The sequence below is a fragment of the Crinia signifera genome, chromosome 12 (assembly GCF_055691185.1).
Source record: "Crinia signifera chromosome 12, ASM5569118v1, whole genome shotgun sequence".
NCBI lineage: Eukaryota > Metazoa > Chordata > Amphibia > Anura > Myobatrachidae > Crinia > Crinia signifera.
In genome coordinates, this window is record NC_139228.1 from 66,978,570 (window position 1) to 66,995,479 (window position 16,910).

Sequence of the window (16,910 nt, forward strand, 5' to 3'; positions counted from 1 at the left end):
CGGGCTCGCCGCGCTTCGGGTTCACGTTGATCGTGGGGTGGCGGTAACAATTTTTGGGGGGGCCATTTCACTGTTCAGGGGGATATTTTGGGGTCTCTGGGCCATTTAACATTGTTCCCTATGTTGATTTGGGTAAATTGAGGCATTTTACATTGTTCCCTATGGGAAATCGCGGGCATCGCGTCGGTACCATCGCATGCTTTTTTTGGCCGCATACGATGCGACCGACGCGATTTTGACTTTTTCAATGCATTTCAATGGGAACGGTCGCATCGCAGACCATTATAAATGACCCGCGATGCCCGCGATTGTGGCCGTGCTAGGAAACAAGTACCGTTTTTTTGCACTGCACAATAACGCTAGCTTCGGCTAGGTTGCACCACAAACCCTGGGCTGGTGTGCCGTTTCCTGGGTGCTGTGTGTTTGGAAGTGCCCATTTACCCCAGGAGAGGGCACCCCTATCTTGAACTCCTCACAATATACACACACACACATACTTTCAGATATTAGGAGCATTGGTACTGCTGCTTTACACAGCAATAAAAATCTATAATCCACCAGTGATGTGGCAGCAACGTAAAGCCTAAAAGCATGCACACATGGTCAAGAGGGTCAGTTGTTGTTAACCAGGAACCAAAATGGGGTAGAATAGGGACTCGGATAGCAGGGTCAGAATTGAACAGATCATTTCCGTCTGTGGGGCAGATGTAACATGTGCAGAGAGAGTTAGATTTGAGTGGGGTGTGTTGAAACTGAAATCTAAACTGTATTGTAAAAATCAAGCAGCCAGTATTTACCCTGCACAGAAAAAAAATAACTCAAATCTAACTCTCTGCACAAGTTACATCTGCCCCACCTGCAGCACAGCATGGTTTTGCCCAGCTGTATGCTTTTTTGCTTTGCTAACAGAGCTCCCTCACTCCAGAATTTGCATTTGGGCATGTGAAATCACCAATTACTATACCTAAATAAGCCCCCAGGTTCAGCCTTGGGTTCATTGATCTTGCAACAGTCACGTCACCCTGTCTAGCTGCCAACACTATTAACCCATGTCCAGTGGCGTAACTAAGGCTCAGCAGCCCAAGCCACTGCGGGGGGGGGGAGCCAGCAATATGTGGGCGCAGTGTCACCACAGTACCTGTGAATGCAGGAGCTGGAGGCAGGAGGAGAATGCCGGGGGCTGAGTTCTGGCGTCTCAGCAAGGTATGCAAAGTGCTCCCTTGCTGAGATGAGGTGTGGTGCCTGGCTGCTGCAGCCTGCACCCGTCTGTGACACTGACAGCAGCGAGGCCAGCTTCATATAAGTATAACGATCTCCCTCTCCTCCTGTCCCTGCCACACTTCGCTTGATTCATACAGACTGTGGCAGGCTTTACAATCAACCAAAATCCTCACAGTAAAGCATATTACAGTGAGGCTATAGATTGATTATAAAGGCTGCCACAGTTAGAGAGTGAGCTGAAAGAAATGACTACAGGAACTTCGCTGTGTCCAGAGTCCGGACACCTGCTCCTGAAGCCTGCCTGCCAGGTCTGAACTTCTCTGTAATGTCTGTTTAGTGGGGGAACAGGCAGATAAGGGATAACTGTGATAGGAGGGACAGGAGGCATAATTGTTATGGGTCATAGGAGCGATTATAGAGATGGGGGACGGGAAGTATTATGTATGAAAACAAATATAATGAATGTATGATAGGGGGGGCCCGCAAAAAAAAATCTGCAGGGGGGCGCAATATTTCTAGCTACGCCACTGCCCATGTCCCTCTAGCTGTCCCTGTGACTCACACATTTTACAGTGACGCCTGGAACAGTGCAGCAGTTCCACTATAAAATGTAGTGTAATAGCAGACTACAGGGTTATCAATTGTTAATATACAAATTATTATATTTTCAAACAAATTGAGACTAAAGTTCTTGTCTATTATGAAAAAACTAGTCAAAGCCTGTAATAAGGACAACTTCTGCAATGTACTTTCACTTTGAGCGGTGACAGTTTTTACTTTCACTTTGAGCTGTGACAGTTTTTAGCCCACACACTCTCCACCCCACCCCCACGCCCTATCTGCTCCTACCTCCAATCTCTGTCTTCACAGCTCCCTCTCTCCATATCCAGCAAGGTTGAAACAGATCAGTGTCCCTGCAAACATTGCTTTTATTTTTTGTCATGACATCTTTTAACACACAAAGGAGTAATTTGGTCCTTTGAGTGGCCTCTAATGGTCACTGGCGGTACTTCACCTCATATCGGTGAGGAGTAGTTAGTCAGGGATAGAGGTTATTCAGATCAGATTTGAATAACACCCTTCAGTCACTGAGACCCATCCCCACACTTTGCAGGCTGGGGAGTGGCCCTCATGGCAGAAATGGGACGCTACTCCGTGATCACTGGTTAGTAGTGTGCGGATAGGCTGCGTTCTTACAAATGAGTGATTCAATACAATAGAAATTAATATGCAGCGTGTTAGCACCAATAAGCTTCACATGTGAAAAATTGGATTTTTCTCATTTTTTTAATCTCCTTATCCTATTGTTCCGTACATCAATGAGAGATAAAACAAAAGCTCCGTACACACAGGTTGACAGGAGCTTTGTGCTGAGCACAGCTCGCTCAGCACAGATCACCCAGCACACAGCGATGTGTGCTGAGCGATCTGTCACTGCCGTGTTCTCAACAGAGAGAACACGGGCAATGACTAGATTTATACTGCATGCAGTCAAAATCTAGGGCACTCTTTACCTAGCACGGCGCCCACGATTTTGATCGTGGGCATCGAAGGTAAAAAAATCGCTGGCATCGCGGGCATTGAATGCACTAAAAATCGGGTGCGACGCGACCGACGCAATGCCCGCGATTTCCCATAGGGAACAATGTTAAATGGCCCACAGAGGCCAAATAGCCACCCTGAAGTGTGAAATGGCCCCCACAATTGTTAACACCACCCCACGATCAACGTCAACCCGAAGCGTGGCGAGCGCAGCAAGCCCGCGAGGGGCGGCGGTACGCGTCCTACGACCTTTTCATACCCCCACTATCCACGTCGGTGTGGAGTTGAGAATAGAATAGTGTGGCGAGCGCAGCGAGCCACCGAGCCCGAAGCGTGGCGAGGGGACGCGGATACCTTCACAGGTAAACGCGTCCCCTCGCGGGCTTCACAGGTATCCGCGTCCCCTCGCCACGCTTCGGGTTCACGTTGATCGTGGGGTGGCGTTAACAATTGTGCGGGCCATATCACACTATTTGGCCTCTGTGGGCCATTTAACATTGTTTCCTATGGAAAAATCGGGTCAATTGAGGCATTGAACAGGAAAATCGGGTCAATTGAGACATTTAACATTGTTCCCTATGGGAAATCGCGGGCAACGCGTCGGTCGCATCGCACCCGATTTTTAGTGCATTCAATGCCTGCGATGGCCGCCGTGCTAAGTAAAGAGTACCGACAGTCAGGCGATAGTGACACGCGGGACTGGCCATTCACACTGAGTGATCCATGCTGCATTTCTTAGCGATGCAGTGAGATCGCTTGGAAACCGGGCTGAAGTTGCCCAGTGTGTATGCCCCTTTACTGTCATGTGTTTGGAAAATTGCAGTTGGAAGCTGATTGGTTGGAGCAAATTTTTCATATGCAACGAGTTTTATCGTTTAATCATTTTATCACTTGTTGATAAATAGGCCCTTTAGTTTCACCTGCCTGGGGCTGGCAAAATAACGTTTTCTGAATAGTGCCGGCATAGGGCATAAGTGCCGTCGGTCAGGGCTAATAGGATAGTGCCCCAGCGATCCATTTGTGCCAGTAAATTACCGCAGCTAAGAATATCCCCCCCCCTATAAGTGACTTTGGAACGAGCAAGATCACTGAGGTGAAACACCCAACGATGTGACTCTTTGTGGGCACCGTTACACCTTGCCATGAAACCCAGCAATGCCCACATTGTAGACCTGTACGTAATGAAATGATGATGCTTCTGGTAATCAATATGCAGCGATCTGACACAGCGGCCCACTGACGGAATGTGCACTGTGCCCGGGAGAGATGAACGGTGAGGGGGAGCCATTACCTGGAGACACACATGTTTCCTGTTCTGAGTTTTGGAGGAATTCGAGTGGAGAGGGCATGGTGTTGATTTGCAAACGAGCCGCGAGGCATGCTGACATTCGAGGATAAGGACCTAGCATAAGCAAAGACATGCATGTAAATGTAGGTGTGTGTCACTGAACATACAGGTCACACATTGCTGGTAAAGGCATCCGGTCACCTACACTGTGCAGGCAGCCATTTGTCGGCATAGCCAATATTCAAGAACATGCAGCTTTATCAATCAACTAGGAGCTATGACATCACTTATAATGACATTACTTTTTAGTGATGTCACTAGCCCCTACCTACCTCCATTTTTGTCAGGATGGTGAAGATTTGAGGTGTCTGCTCCGCCATCCTGTGCTTAGCACACCTATCCCACCTCACAGGAAATTAGGAGGCGTCTGACAGGTGACAATGGATAGTAAAATGGTGACCTGAGGAGGTTGCATGAGCACGGCCAAGCCCACAGAGATGAGCATGTCCGCTAAGATGACAGAGACACGCGCTCTTATGGAGGCAATGTCCTGATAGGTTAAATGTTTGGAGGTCAAGGTCAGGCTGCTATTTCTCAAATATTAGTTCAGGACACAAAATGGCTGCCTCTAATTGTGTAGCTGACTGGATCGCTGCAGCTTCCAAATGCACAGTAGGGAACGAAGAATTGTTCTATCACCTGACTGCAAGTCACTAAAATCTTTTATCAGGACCCAAGGGACAAAATTTAATTACATCACAAAAAAACACAAGACCAGAAAAGGTCATTTATCAATTTGTCCTTTAAGCTGTGAAACATAGCAGTACAAATACTGGACCATTACAAAGCCATCGACATCACAAATATAGGACTAATCGCACAACGGTCCACCTCCAACATACAGACATGTACCGGCAATAGCGTTTTATTTACCATCACTGCTCCTGAACATTTGATTGTCTGCTATACCCAAATACGTCACCAAGTGCCACAAAACATAAGTGCTGGATAAAGGCCAGCGATACTGTACATTTTTAACTAGGGAGAGTTCTAAGATATGTATACACGTCTCAATATAATCTGTTAGTTCTGATGTCATTACTTATAACAGGTGAGCTCTGATGTCATCATTGCAATGTTAACTAGGATAATAGAAGTCGCCGTAAGATTTCCATGACCTGTATCAAAGGTCAGGCATTTTAGGGTAGGTAAAGCAGGTTTCCCAAGGCTACAACCTGGCCCAGCGATTGGATAACCGCAGTAATGCAACAATAAATTGATCGGCGGATGCTTGATTGTCAGAAGTGCGGAATAACTGGTCTCGAGAATAAGGGGCCGCGGCCAATGTTTCACAAGACGAGACAGAACGCTAAGAGCAACAACAGACAAGATACACGTGTTCCATAATACAGCTACAGGAGTGGTTATGGTATTTTACATCTATGATGGCTAGGTCTACAGTCATATGGTCGATCACTAATGGTCGACAGGGTCAAAAGGTCGACAGGGTCAAAAGGTCGACATTGAAAAAGTCGACAGAGTGATAAGGTCGACAGGGTCCAAAGGTCGATATGAAGATGTCGACATGGTCCATAGGTCGACATTCAAAAGGTCAACATGAGTTTTACATATTTTTTGTTGTCTAGGTCGACATGGACACTGCCTAAGTGTACCGCCACCCCTCGCATGGCTCACTACGCTCCCCATGCTTGGGGCTCGGTGCTTTGCTGCGCTCGGATGAAGAACTTATATTCATCATCCATCCACGCCGTAGTGGACAGTAGGGTATGAAATACCTCCTGTCGGCACATGTCGGCTCAAGATTTTGTCAAAAAATTACCCTGACATCCTTTGGACCCTGTCGGCCTTTTGACTTTGGATCTTGTTAACCTTTGGACCCGGTCGACCTTTTGCCTGTCGACCAATAGTGGTTGACCTTATGACTGTCGACCTAGAGTCAATCTACCATGAGTGCGGATACCACAGGAGTAATGTCAGGATTACTGATCAGTGGTGATCTAGTCACTCTGGTCATAACGTAGTAATGTAATATTATGTGGGTGCAATGACTGCTCCAGTACTGCTGCAACACAGAGATATGTCACGCAGGACAGCGTCAGTCACAAACCTAGAACCATATGTATACACATGGTGTTAGTCACTGCTTTATAGTCTTATATGTATACACATGGTGTTAGTCACTGCCTTATAGATTCTTATATGTATACACATGGTGTTAGTCACTGCCCAATAGAGTATTCCATGTATACACATGGTGTTAGTCACTGCCCAATAGTCTTATATGTATACACATGGTGTTAGTGACTGCCCAATAGAGTCTTATATGTATACAAATGGTGTTAGTCACTGCCTTATAGAGTCTTATATGTATACACATGGGGTGACATTCTATGGATTGAGATAAATGCGCATGTTTTCATATCGCACCACTTCACACTTTTGAAAATCGCAAGATTGGCCCGTTTTTGGCATATTTAATGAGATGCGAAAAACGGGCCAAATAGTGCGAATAGGTGCGAGTTGGTGCAATTTCTTTAGTCCTGAAAATGTGCGATTTTCATGTCTGAAAATCGCACGTTTGCTGGAAATCGCACAATGTCGGGGACCCTGATTTTATGTCACCAGCACCGGCTCAATGAGCCCGGGGCTGGTTATGCTCTGGCGGGGGACCCCGCGCTGTTTTTTTTTTTATTTTAACTGTTTAAGCTTTTTTATACACCAGAACCCTGCACAGATCATTGCGATCTGTGCAGTGTTCTGGCTAATTCGCCCATCAGAACCTGGTCTGATTTTTGGGCGAATTATAGACACACTTTATACAAATCATATACCATTAAATATGCGATTTGTATACTTTTTCATGTGAAAACATCTGGATGCGATGTGCTGCGAAAAGCAGCCATCGCATTTCCAGTGTGTAAAACTTGTTGGCCAAAATCGCACTTTTTTCACATTTTCGCAGCTCGTTAAATATGCGAAAATGGAAAAAAAATGCGATTTCGGCCGTTTTTGCGAAACAACTCGCCAAAGTCTAATTATCTCATCTCATAGAATGTCACCCATGGTGTTAGTCACTGCCCAATAGTCTTATATGTATACACATGGTGTTAGTCACTGCCTTATAGAGTCTTATATGTATACACATGGTGTTAGCAGGCCCGGCGACAGGGGGGGTCAAAGGGGACATGTGTGACGGGCCCTGGCAATCTGAAGGGCCCCAGATCCTGGCCGCGGTCCGTCTGTATGCTGTGCTACCCCCACCGTCTACTGTGCAGTAAATCTGTGCCCCCGCCCGTGTCTGTGTGCAGCCGCGCACTGTCACCAGGTCTCTCCGGCTGCTGAGTGCATGGGCGGATTTAGCAGGGGGGGGGGGGGGGAAGCACCCGGACACACATTTCTAACACACATCCCCTTCCCCTAACAATGACAGCCGCCGCCGGGACTTCACTGTAATATCATGACAGCCGGGCAGACAGAGAGCTGCCGGCTGTATTCACAGTGCTGCATGTTCCGGGCTCCCGGCTATTGAAATCTCGCGCTGCCGCAGTGGCGCGAGATATGAAATAGCCGGGAGCCCGGAACATGCAGCACTGTGAATACAGCCGGCAGCTCTCTGTCTGCCCGGCTGTCATGAGATTACAGTGAAGTCCCGGCGGCGGCTGTCCCTGTTAGGGGGGGGGGATGTGTGTTAGAAATGTGTGTCCGGGTGCTTCCCCCCCCCTGCTAAATCCGCCCATGCACTCAGCAGCCGGAGAGACCTGGTGACGGTGCGCGGCTGCACACAGACATCGTGGGTGGTGGTGGGAGCATATTACTCCTTGGCAACGAGCCCATCACTTCACTGGGAGCATATATTCCCTTGGCAATGAGCATTTATTTATTCCTACATGGCAACGACCATGTAACCCCCATAGTAATGACCATGTAACCCCCATTTCAATGGTCATGTAATCCCACATGGCAACGACCATGTATTCCCCCTTGGCAACAAATATGTAATCCTACCTGATAACGAGCATGGAACCCCTGGCAACGAGCATGTAATCCCAGATGGCAACGAACACGTAATCCCACATGGCAATAAAAATGGAACCCCTGGCAACAAGCATGTAGGTAAGCAGCATTTATGTTGCATAATTTATAATTGGCATAATACATAATGGACATTATGGTGTGTGGCTTAACATGTAATGGGCATTACGATGTAAATTTTTGTTGCGTACCTTCGGAGCGCAATGTCCATGTTTGTGAAATTTATTGTGCATTTTGGCTCAATCCGTGTTGCATTATGTGAATTTGGGCTCATTTCATTTGGTATCATGTGTAAGGGGCAAGTATAATGGGGTCTAGTATTTTGTTGCATAATGTGTAGAAGTGGTATATGGTGTGGTATACTACTCAAGGACATGCCCCCTTTTCTGTGACCACACCCCCTTTTCCAGAGCGCACAACTACATCCTTCACTTTTGATGCCAAGATGGGCCTGTGTACTTTAAAGGCCAGTGTCTATGTATAATACCATCCCCACTACACTTTCTGCTCTCCTCCACTCTCTCTCTGAGCGGGCACACTGGCACCACCCCCCATCCCCTCCCTCTCATGGTGCCCCCCTGTCATTTTCTCCTGGATCCACCCCTGGCTGAGTGACGTGTGTGTGGATTGGAGGCTAGTGTCTGTCTGTGACCGTCCGCGCATACAGTGCAGCAGGCAGCAGCCACTCACGCTCGGAGGCTGTCTCCTGTCTGCACTGTGCACGGACCTTACTGCGCATGTCTCCTGCCCTGCCTAGTGCCTTCTTGTCGCAACAGGTGACTTTTATAGGAACTTCTGTGAATCCCAAAAAGCAGATACTGTATTACTGTATTTTCAATAGATGTTCTGTTGTTAATCGCCCAGCAGTAGAAGCCGCAGATAATGGCGGATCCGGAGGCGTCATAATAGTAAGGGAAAGTTAGCTTGCACTCTCTGTACCACCGCATTGCAAAATGTGTGGGTTTGGAATTACGTGGGGGGCCCCAGAAATATCAGTGTACAGGGCCCCAAAATTTCTGTTGCCGGCCCTGGGTGTTAGTCACTGCTCAATAGTGTCCTATATGTATACACATGGTGTTAGTCACTGCCCAATAGTCTTATATGTATACACATGGTGTTAGTCACTGCCCAATAGAGTCTTATATGTATACACATGGTGTTAGTCACTGCCCTATAGAGTCGTATCTCTTATATATTTGGCTACATCTGTCACTCAAAGTGTGTCTGGAGCTGTAACGCTGGGTTGTGGACTTCCATCTTAATTTATGATTGTCATCACCTGTTTTAAACAGGGTAATTGATAAGAAAGGTGTTTAAGCACAGGTGATGGTAATCCATAAATTAAGAAGAAAGTCCAGAAACAGAGCAATGTGTCCCTCCTGGAGAGGGTCATGTTGGGAGGTATGCACCTCCCCCCCCCCCCCCATTCACGGCATCCCCACGATTGGGGATGCAAAACACTGACATGGCTATGGTCGACAATGAAAAAGGTTGACAAGATTTATTTTTCACTTTTTCAATGTTTTCATATTCATTCTCATGTGTCGACATGGACACCAATGAAGTGCCACACCTATGTCAACATTTACATGTGTTGACCTTTCTGTGTTGATTTTTTCTTGTGGCGATTCGCGGCACCCCCCGCGACCCCCCTCCCGCGATTTGCAGCACACCCCCCGCAATTCGCGGCACCCCCGGTGACTCCCGCGATTCGCGGCCCCACCCCGTGACACCCCCCTCCTGCGATTCGCGGCACCCCGCGACCCCCCCTCCCACGATTCGCGCCAACCCCCCGGGCCCCCCCTCCCGCGGTTCACAGTGCCCCCCACGACCCCCCCTACCGCGATTTCCCACCCCTGACCCCCCGTCCTGTCATTGCGGCAACCCCCCGCCCCCGCGACCCACCCTCCCGCGATTTACTGCAACCCCCCGCGCCCCCTTCTCCCACAATTCACGGCACCCACACCCCCCCCTCCCGCAATTCACGGCATCCACCAACGACCCCTCCTCCCGTGATTCGCGGACACCCCTCACCTCCTCCCTCCCCCCCCACCCCCGCGCGCGATTCACGGCAACCCCAGGATTAAATGGCACATGCAAAACACTGGCACGGCTATGGTTGACAATGAAAAAGGTTGACATGAGTTTTTGAAGATTTATTTTTCTTTTTTTTGAATGTTTTCATATTCATTCTCATGTGTCGACATGGACACCGATGAAGTGCCACACTTATGTCAACATTTACATGTGTTGAACTTTCTGTGTTGATTTTTTCTTGTGGCGATTCGCGGCACCCCCCGCGACCCCCCTCCCGCGATTTGCAGCACACCCCCCGCAATTCGCGGCACCCCCGGTGACTCCCGCGATTCGCGGACCCACCCCGTGACACCCCCCCTCCTGCGATTGCGGCACCCCGTGACCCCCCCTCCCACGATTCGCGCCAACCCCCCGGGCCCCCCCTCCCGCGGTTCACGGTGCCCCCCACGACCCCCCTACCGCGATTCCCCACCCTGACCCCCCCTCCTGTCATTGCGGCAACCCCCCGCCCCCGCGACCCACCCTCCCGCGATTCACTGCAACCCCCCGCGCCCACCCTCCCACTATTCACGGCACCCACCCCCCCCCCCCCCCGCAATTCATGGCATCCACCCACGGCAGCACCCCTAAGCCCCTCGTTAGTCCCCGTTATACTCACACACCCCTATCACTACCCAGCTTCCTGCTCTCCTGAACCGTAACTTCCACCACTGGGGAGTCGCTGACGCTGTTTTGCCCACATGTCCCTATCATGCCTCATAGCCCAGCCTCCTGCTCTCATGCACCCGAACTCCCACCCAGTAGGTGGAGACACTGACTAAGGGCCACCATCCTGTACTGCCACGCTGGACCCTCACCCACTGGCAGAAGCTGCACAGTATCTCCCACCCTCCTCTTTAGTCCCCCTTATGCCCACACACCCCTATCACTACCCAGCCTCCTGTTTTCCTGTGTCGTGACCTCCGCCAGTGGGGAGCCGCTGACTCAAAAACACCCTACTATACTATTGCACACACACACACCTAAACAACATGCACACACAGCCCCCCCCCCCCCACACCCACCAATGTCACTGTACCATCCACACTATCAATGTACATCTTACTCTGTAACCGCTTTTTAATTAAACAAAACAATACACACCCCCTTCCACATCATATGCTCTCTATATAACACATTTCACCTATAACTCAAGTTGCAATACAGGCCATCTTACATACAATTCTAACCATCTTTCTCATATGCAAATGTTCACAAATTAAGGGGGCGCAGCCCCTTACGACGGTGTGAAGAGCGCCCGTAGGGCGCGATGAATCACCTAGTATGTATATACATGGTGTTAGTCACTGCCTTATAGAGTCTTATATGTATACACATGGTGTTAGTCACTGCTCAATAGTGTCTTATATGTATACACATGGTGTTAGTCACTGCTCAATAGTGTCTTATATGTATACACATGTTTTTAGTCACTGCCTTATAGAGTCTTACATGTATACACATGGTGTTAGTCACTGCTCAATAGAGACTTATATGTATATACAGGGTGTTAGTCACTGCCTTATATGAATATACATGGTGTTAGTCACTGCCCTATATAGCCTCTATCTAGCTATCTATCTATTCCAATGTATGGATCACACTTTCCTCTAATTCGATTTGTCAACTGCCGGGGTGTCAGCTCCGGTGTCCCAGATAAATCCAGTGAACCTGTATAGCTTAAAGAAAAGTATGAGGACACTCACCGGTCTTCTGTATGAATATCAGACATTTTTAATCCATTTTCATTGAATCAGTTGGAAGTCCCCCCGTCACTCGGTGAATACACGCTGTGCGCATGCATCTATTCTCCCAAGCAGTGGGGCTGGGGGCTGGCCGGCAGCTTACAGAGCTGCTAGCCATGCCCCCACAGCCTTGGAAAACGGGGGCGTGGCCTGGCGAAATTACGCAATTTATAGGCCACGCTCCTTGCCATATACATACACATACATACATACATAGTTATTTGCAGGGTTATGGTATTCCAAAATTGTTAGTCACTGCCTATAAATTCTCCAGCTATATTATACATTGTGTTAGTCACTGCTTAGAGTCCCTGGTAGTATATAATGTTTATCTATGTATATACACACCCTCACACATTGTGTAATGCACTGCCTTATATGGTCCCTAATATTTATATTATATACACTGTGTTAGTCACTGATTATAGAGTCCCTGATACATTGTGATAGTTACTGCTCTATAGAGACCCTAATATGAATATACTGTGTTAGTGACTGCTTATAGAGTCCATGATATACATACCCTGTGTTAGTCACTGTCTAGAGTCTGATATATATATACTGTACATTGTGTTAGTCACTGATTACAGTCTGAGATATATATACACTGTGTTAGTCACTGCTTATAGAGTCTCTGATATATACATTGTGTTAGTCACTGCCTTAGACAGTCCCAGATATATATACACTGTGTTAGTCCCTGCTGAGAGTCTTCTGTTGCCATGTGTAATTACCTTCGGAGGTCTGTAGAACCAGGGTCTTACTGTACTGGCTGACCCCAGCTTTATTGAAGGCCTTGACCCGGGCGTTGTAAGTGCTGTTGAAGTGAAGACCGTCTACTGTGCACATTGTCTCCTTCCCGACAAATACCTCCTGCAACAGAGAGCAGAGGTTTATAACGGCAGCTACATTATACCCGCAGGATGTAGCTTCTGGCTGGAGTCCACTTATCATAAGATACAGGATTTACTGTCCTGGGGGATCGGCCATCCCTTTATCTGGCTACTTATGGATTCCCCGGGTGTGGTATAAGGTTCCGACAGTCAGGATCCCGACAGTCATTAGCCCGACGTCGGGATCCCGACTGGCAGGACTCAGACAGCATAGCGAGCGCAACAAAGCCCCGCCCCCCCCCCCCCCCCGGCGGAGCGCGTGTCCCTACGCACAGGCTTCGAATGGATGGTCACCGACTGTTCCCTGTGGATCTGCCAATGCGCAATGGATTAGATTAACCCCCTAAGTCCTGCACACAACAATGCCTGCTACATCTCAATTCCTTTCTTAAGATCTAGGTAAAAAAGGGCTGGTAACCCATAAAATGATACTTTCCTCCCAGATACCTTACTCTACACCCATCTGGACCGACCATGCATTTTCTGCCAGCTTTAAAAATGCAATGATTTTGTTACGAACGTTCCTTCAAGCTTGTAGAAAAACCCTCTAGAAAATATTCCAGAAGACAAATGGAAGCACCCCCAACCACAGCAGAAACTGCGGTGGACGTGCGGCGGCGATGGCGGTCTTTACCGTCAGAGCCAATAAAATGCTTATATAGGTAATAAACAGCAGCGGGAACATGGCTAAAAGTGGCCAAACAAGCAGCGGTCAGCCTTTCTGATTATTAGGTGGATAACACAACCGTTAGTATCTGTCCTACAGTTGGTATAATTGTCCCATTTGTAGTTTGTGAATCCTCTTCCTCGCCTACAGACTGGCAGCTCCGGCTTCTGATCACCTTGAGATATATATATTGCGCTTCTCCTCTTCCAGACGTGGTTTATAGACTCCCGGAGGGGGATTTACAGTCTGCGGACGCTGATAGATGGTGAGGGTGAATACATTTGGAAAAGCTGCTGACTCAATAAGTCTCCCGTTAGCCATTTCTTACATAAATCAATGCCCACTTAAATCAGCCAGAGGTGGCGTGAGCTGGCGTCGCTGTGCTCAGGAGACCTTGTTGTAGATCAGTAAGTGTAAGTATAATGGCGAACTACAGACCCGAGTCCAAAATAACTTTTCACAGATAATAATTTGCTAAAAAGTCTGCAAGCAGGTCCGTACACAATGACAGGAGATGCGTAATGCTAAATATTGCACAGAATTCTTAATGACGTGAATACTTTTTCCATTAGTGTTGTAGTGTCCTTACCCTGAACTGCCCTCCATTCCCATCATCCAGCTCCAGGATGTACCCTTCTGCTTGTACCATCGACATCGGCGGCTGTTTCCATGACAACGTGGCACTATTATTCTGGGTGCAACATTCCTCCATTTGGAGAATTGGGGGCGCTGGCACTAGGGACGGAACTGAGAAATCGTTAAAATAAGCCAAGATTTTGTGACACACCGAAAAGACAAATTACTCTTTATATAGGTATTTATTTAACAGTTACGTGCCCACTTATCATTAAATATTTGCAGCTTCTATCTTATCTATGACTCTGGGTGATTGCACCCCGCAGATAACACCATCTACAGATGACGTTATACCACTTTAGCCTATGGTATACACAACCTTAGTAGGGATATCCAATTACACCCTGGTAAACCATCGTGACTGACGTCTTTCACTGTTTTTCCTGATGTTCCACCAATGTTTTTATTATAATAGACCCACTTTGATGCGAAAACTGACAGGTTCAGTGAAATCAGTGTATTTTCGCCTGGCCGCTGCCATATTTTTACTGAAAACTGGGCTGCGTTTGGGGATTTTGCTTAGCTTGCCTGAGACATGAGAAACAATATCCCCGATTAGTCCCCATATGCGCTGGCTTATTGGGGCTAATTAGATAGCCTGGAGCAAGCCTATTATCCTCCATTGCGGGTAACAGAATATCCCCCTTGGTCAAGAGAACTTAGGGCCTTATTCAGATCTGAGCTCAGTACACATTTGTTTGGAAAATGGGCAAAACCATGCTGCACTGCAGGTGGGGCAGATGTAACATGTATAGAGAGAGTTAGATTTGTGTGAGCTATTTTGTTTCTGTGCAGGGTAAATATTGGCTGCATTATTTTCACACTGCAATTTAGATTTCAGTTTCAGCACACCCCACCCAAATGTAACTCTCTCTGTACAGGTTACATCTGCCCCACCTACAGTGCACATGGTTGTGCCCATTTTCCAAACAAACTGAGCTCAGATCTGAATAAGGCCCTTAGTCTGGAAAAGGATCCTATGGAACCCTCTCCGACAATGGCCGCCGTGTATGTGTGGTTATTGGGGCCGCACATGTGCATTAGTCCTGCTGCTACTTCAAACACATCGCAGGGACGGGCTCCTTCTAGAGAACCCTCATCATGAGACTCATCTTCATCTTCACTCATCTGCACTATGAACACGTTTTCTGCAATGCGATCTTGGGCGTTAATATCGTACATCAAAGGAAACACACAGTGACTTCTAATATCCTTAGAAATGAAAAATTGTTCTACATAAACTAAGACGTAAATGTCTTCCGGCTCCGTATTACCCCCAATCTGTCCGTATTACACCCAATCTGTCCTGTATTCAAAATGGACTAATTCATCCTCTCATAAGCAGGAGGAATGAGCCAGGTAGGGGGTGTGTGGGACCTCTGCTTGTGGAGGTCTCCTGTAGTGATTGGGGTGTAAGGTTCCATACTGTAATCACCCCCCCCCCCCCCCCGATACTGGCGGTATGCTGTAGGATCTCTGATAAATACGCTGACTGATGTATGACATTGCACAATCCAGAACAAACGCCGTCTCCTCAGCTGACCTGATATGTGTAGAGACTTGTCAGGCAGCTTGGCAGAGTGACAAGGGAAATATTTGCCACGGATCCATTGTCTAAATCTATAGCTATTTCCAAAGCAAACTCGCGCACACACAAGGCTGGCAACTTCCCTATGCCCACATTTGCATTCTGGCTGCTGAAAGTTATGCCCCCTAGTGGTTTAGTTGGGCACAACAGATTAATCCAATCCATGTTAATGGTAGCAGAGAGTCGGCTCATGTTCCTGGTTCCGGGGGCCTCGAGCTCTGCAACAGATCACTACAGAAGCTTGTCTACTGAAGAGATGGAGCACAATGCTTAATATTCTTGGTTCTGCTTAAATGAGCCTGCACTACCCACTTATCATCTACAGGGGGCAGAGTGGGGGAGTCAGCATGCATGCATCACTTTTTATTAATACGACTTTCTTATTAGATAAGCAGACGGCATATTAATAATTACCTTTCATCTCTACAAAATCCAGCTGGTGGATGGATTGCAAGAGGGGGGCACTGTCCAGGTTTAGATCGAAATCGGTGGTCATTCTTGGAGTAAGGGTCCCTTTGCCCCACTGGTCCTCGGTCAGATGCACCCTGCGGATGAGGGCGTCTGAAATCTGATTTTATTAGAGAAAAAAAAAAAAAAGACAAAATCAAATTAAACATCAGAGAGCAGCTACCTTTGTCTGATTTAGGATGAAGCATCAGACCAGGCTAATCAAATCAGGTCTAGTGATGAGATGGACAGAAGTTGAAGCTTCAAGTTCCACTATAACATGGCTAATAGTGGTCGACCTATTGACTGTTAACCTTAATTGGGTTGACCCTATGACCCATTCCCCTATCGCCATGCCAAACCAATATCATTAGCTTTTATTTGTAAAGCGCCAACATATAACAGCTCTGTATATCGGCGGGATCATGACACAATTTCTGGACAGCGCATAGTAGGCATACACCACGATGTGAGCTGGTCGTACAATCTCAGGGGCTAATTCAGATCCCCAAGTATTGATCCTCGATGGGTACTTTGTTCCTGCGCTTGATCCGTCGTGTATACGTTCTATGGCGTCTGACTGTCAGTGACTGATATTCTGATGCCGATTTGGGACAGAAAGGAAAGGTGACAGCCTATGTCTGTTGTCACCATTTAGGGGGAGAAAACAGGTCAGGATTTCCTGGCCCCTTATGAGGTTCTGCAATGGACGCCTTATGCAATGGCATGGGTGCCGCAAGCCTTCGAATGGTGT

General features: G+C 47.7%; 1 protein-coding gene across 10 annotated transcripts in view; it reads right to left on the reverse strand.

The window, feature by feature from the left end:
- Positions 1-16,910, reverse strand: part of TRIM9 (tripartite motif containing 9) — a 62,746-nt gene that overhangs the window by 9,637 nt on the left and 36,199 nt on the right. For 4 of the 10 annotated variants that reach the window (XM_083166287.1, XM_083166286.1, XM_083166289.1 and 1 more), the window contains exons 5-7: positions 16,124-16,277; positions 14,075-14,232; positions 12,660-12,798 (exon numbers count right to left, since the gene is read on the reverse strand). In XM_083166287.1, the coding sequence (XP_083022413.1) occupies positions 12,660-12,798; positions 14,075-14,232; positions 16,124-16,277 (451 nt within the window). Of the gene's footprint in view, positions 1-4,054; positions 4,166-12,659; positions 12,799-14,074; positions 14,233-16,123; positions 16,278-16,910 lie in introns of all 10 variants that reach the window. The other 6 variants (XM_083166284.1, XM_083166283.1, XM_083166281.1 and 3 more) reach the window with 3 other exon arrangements.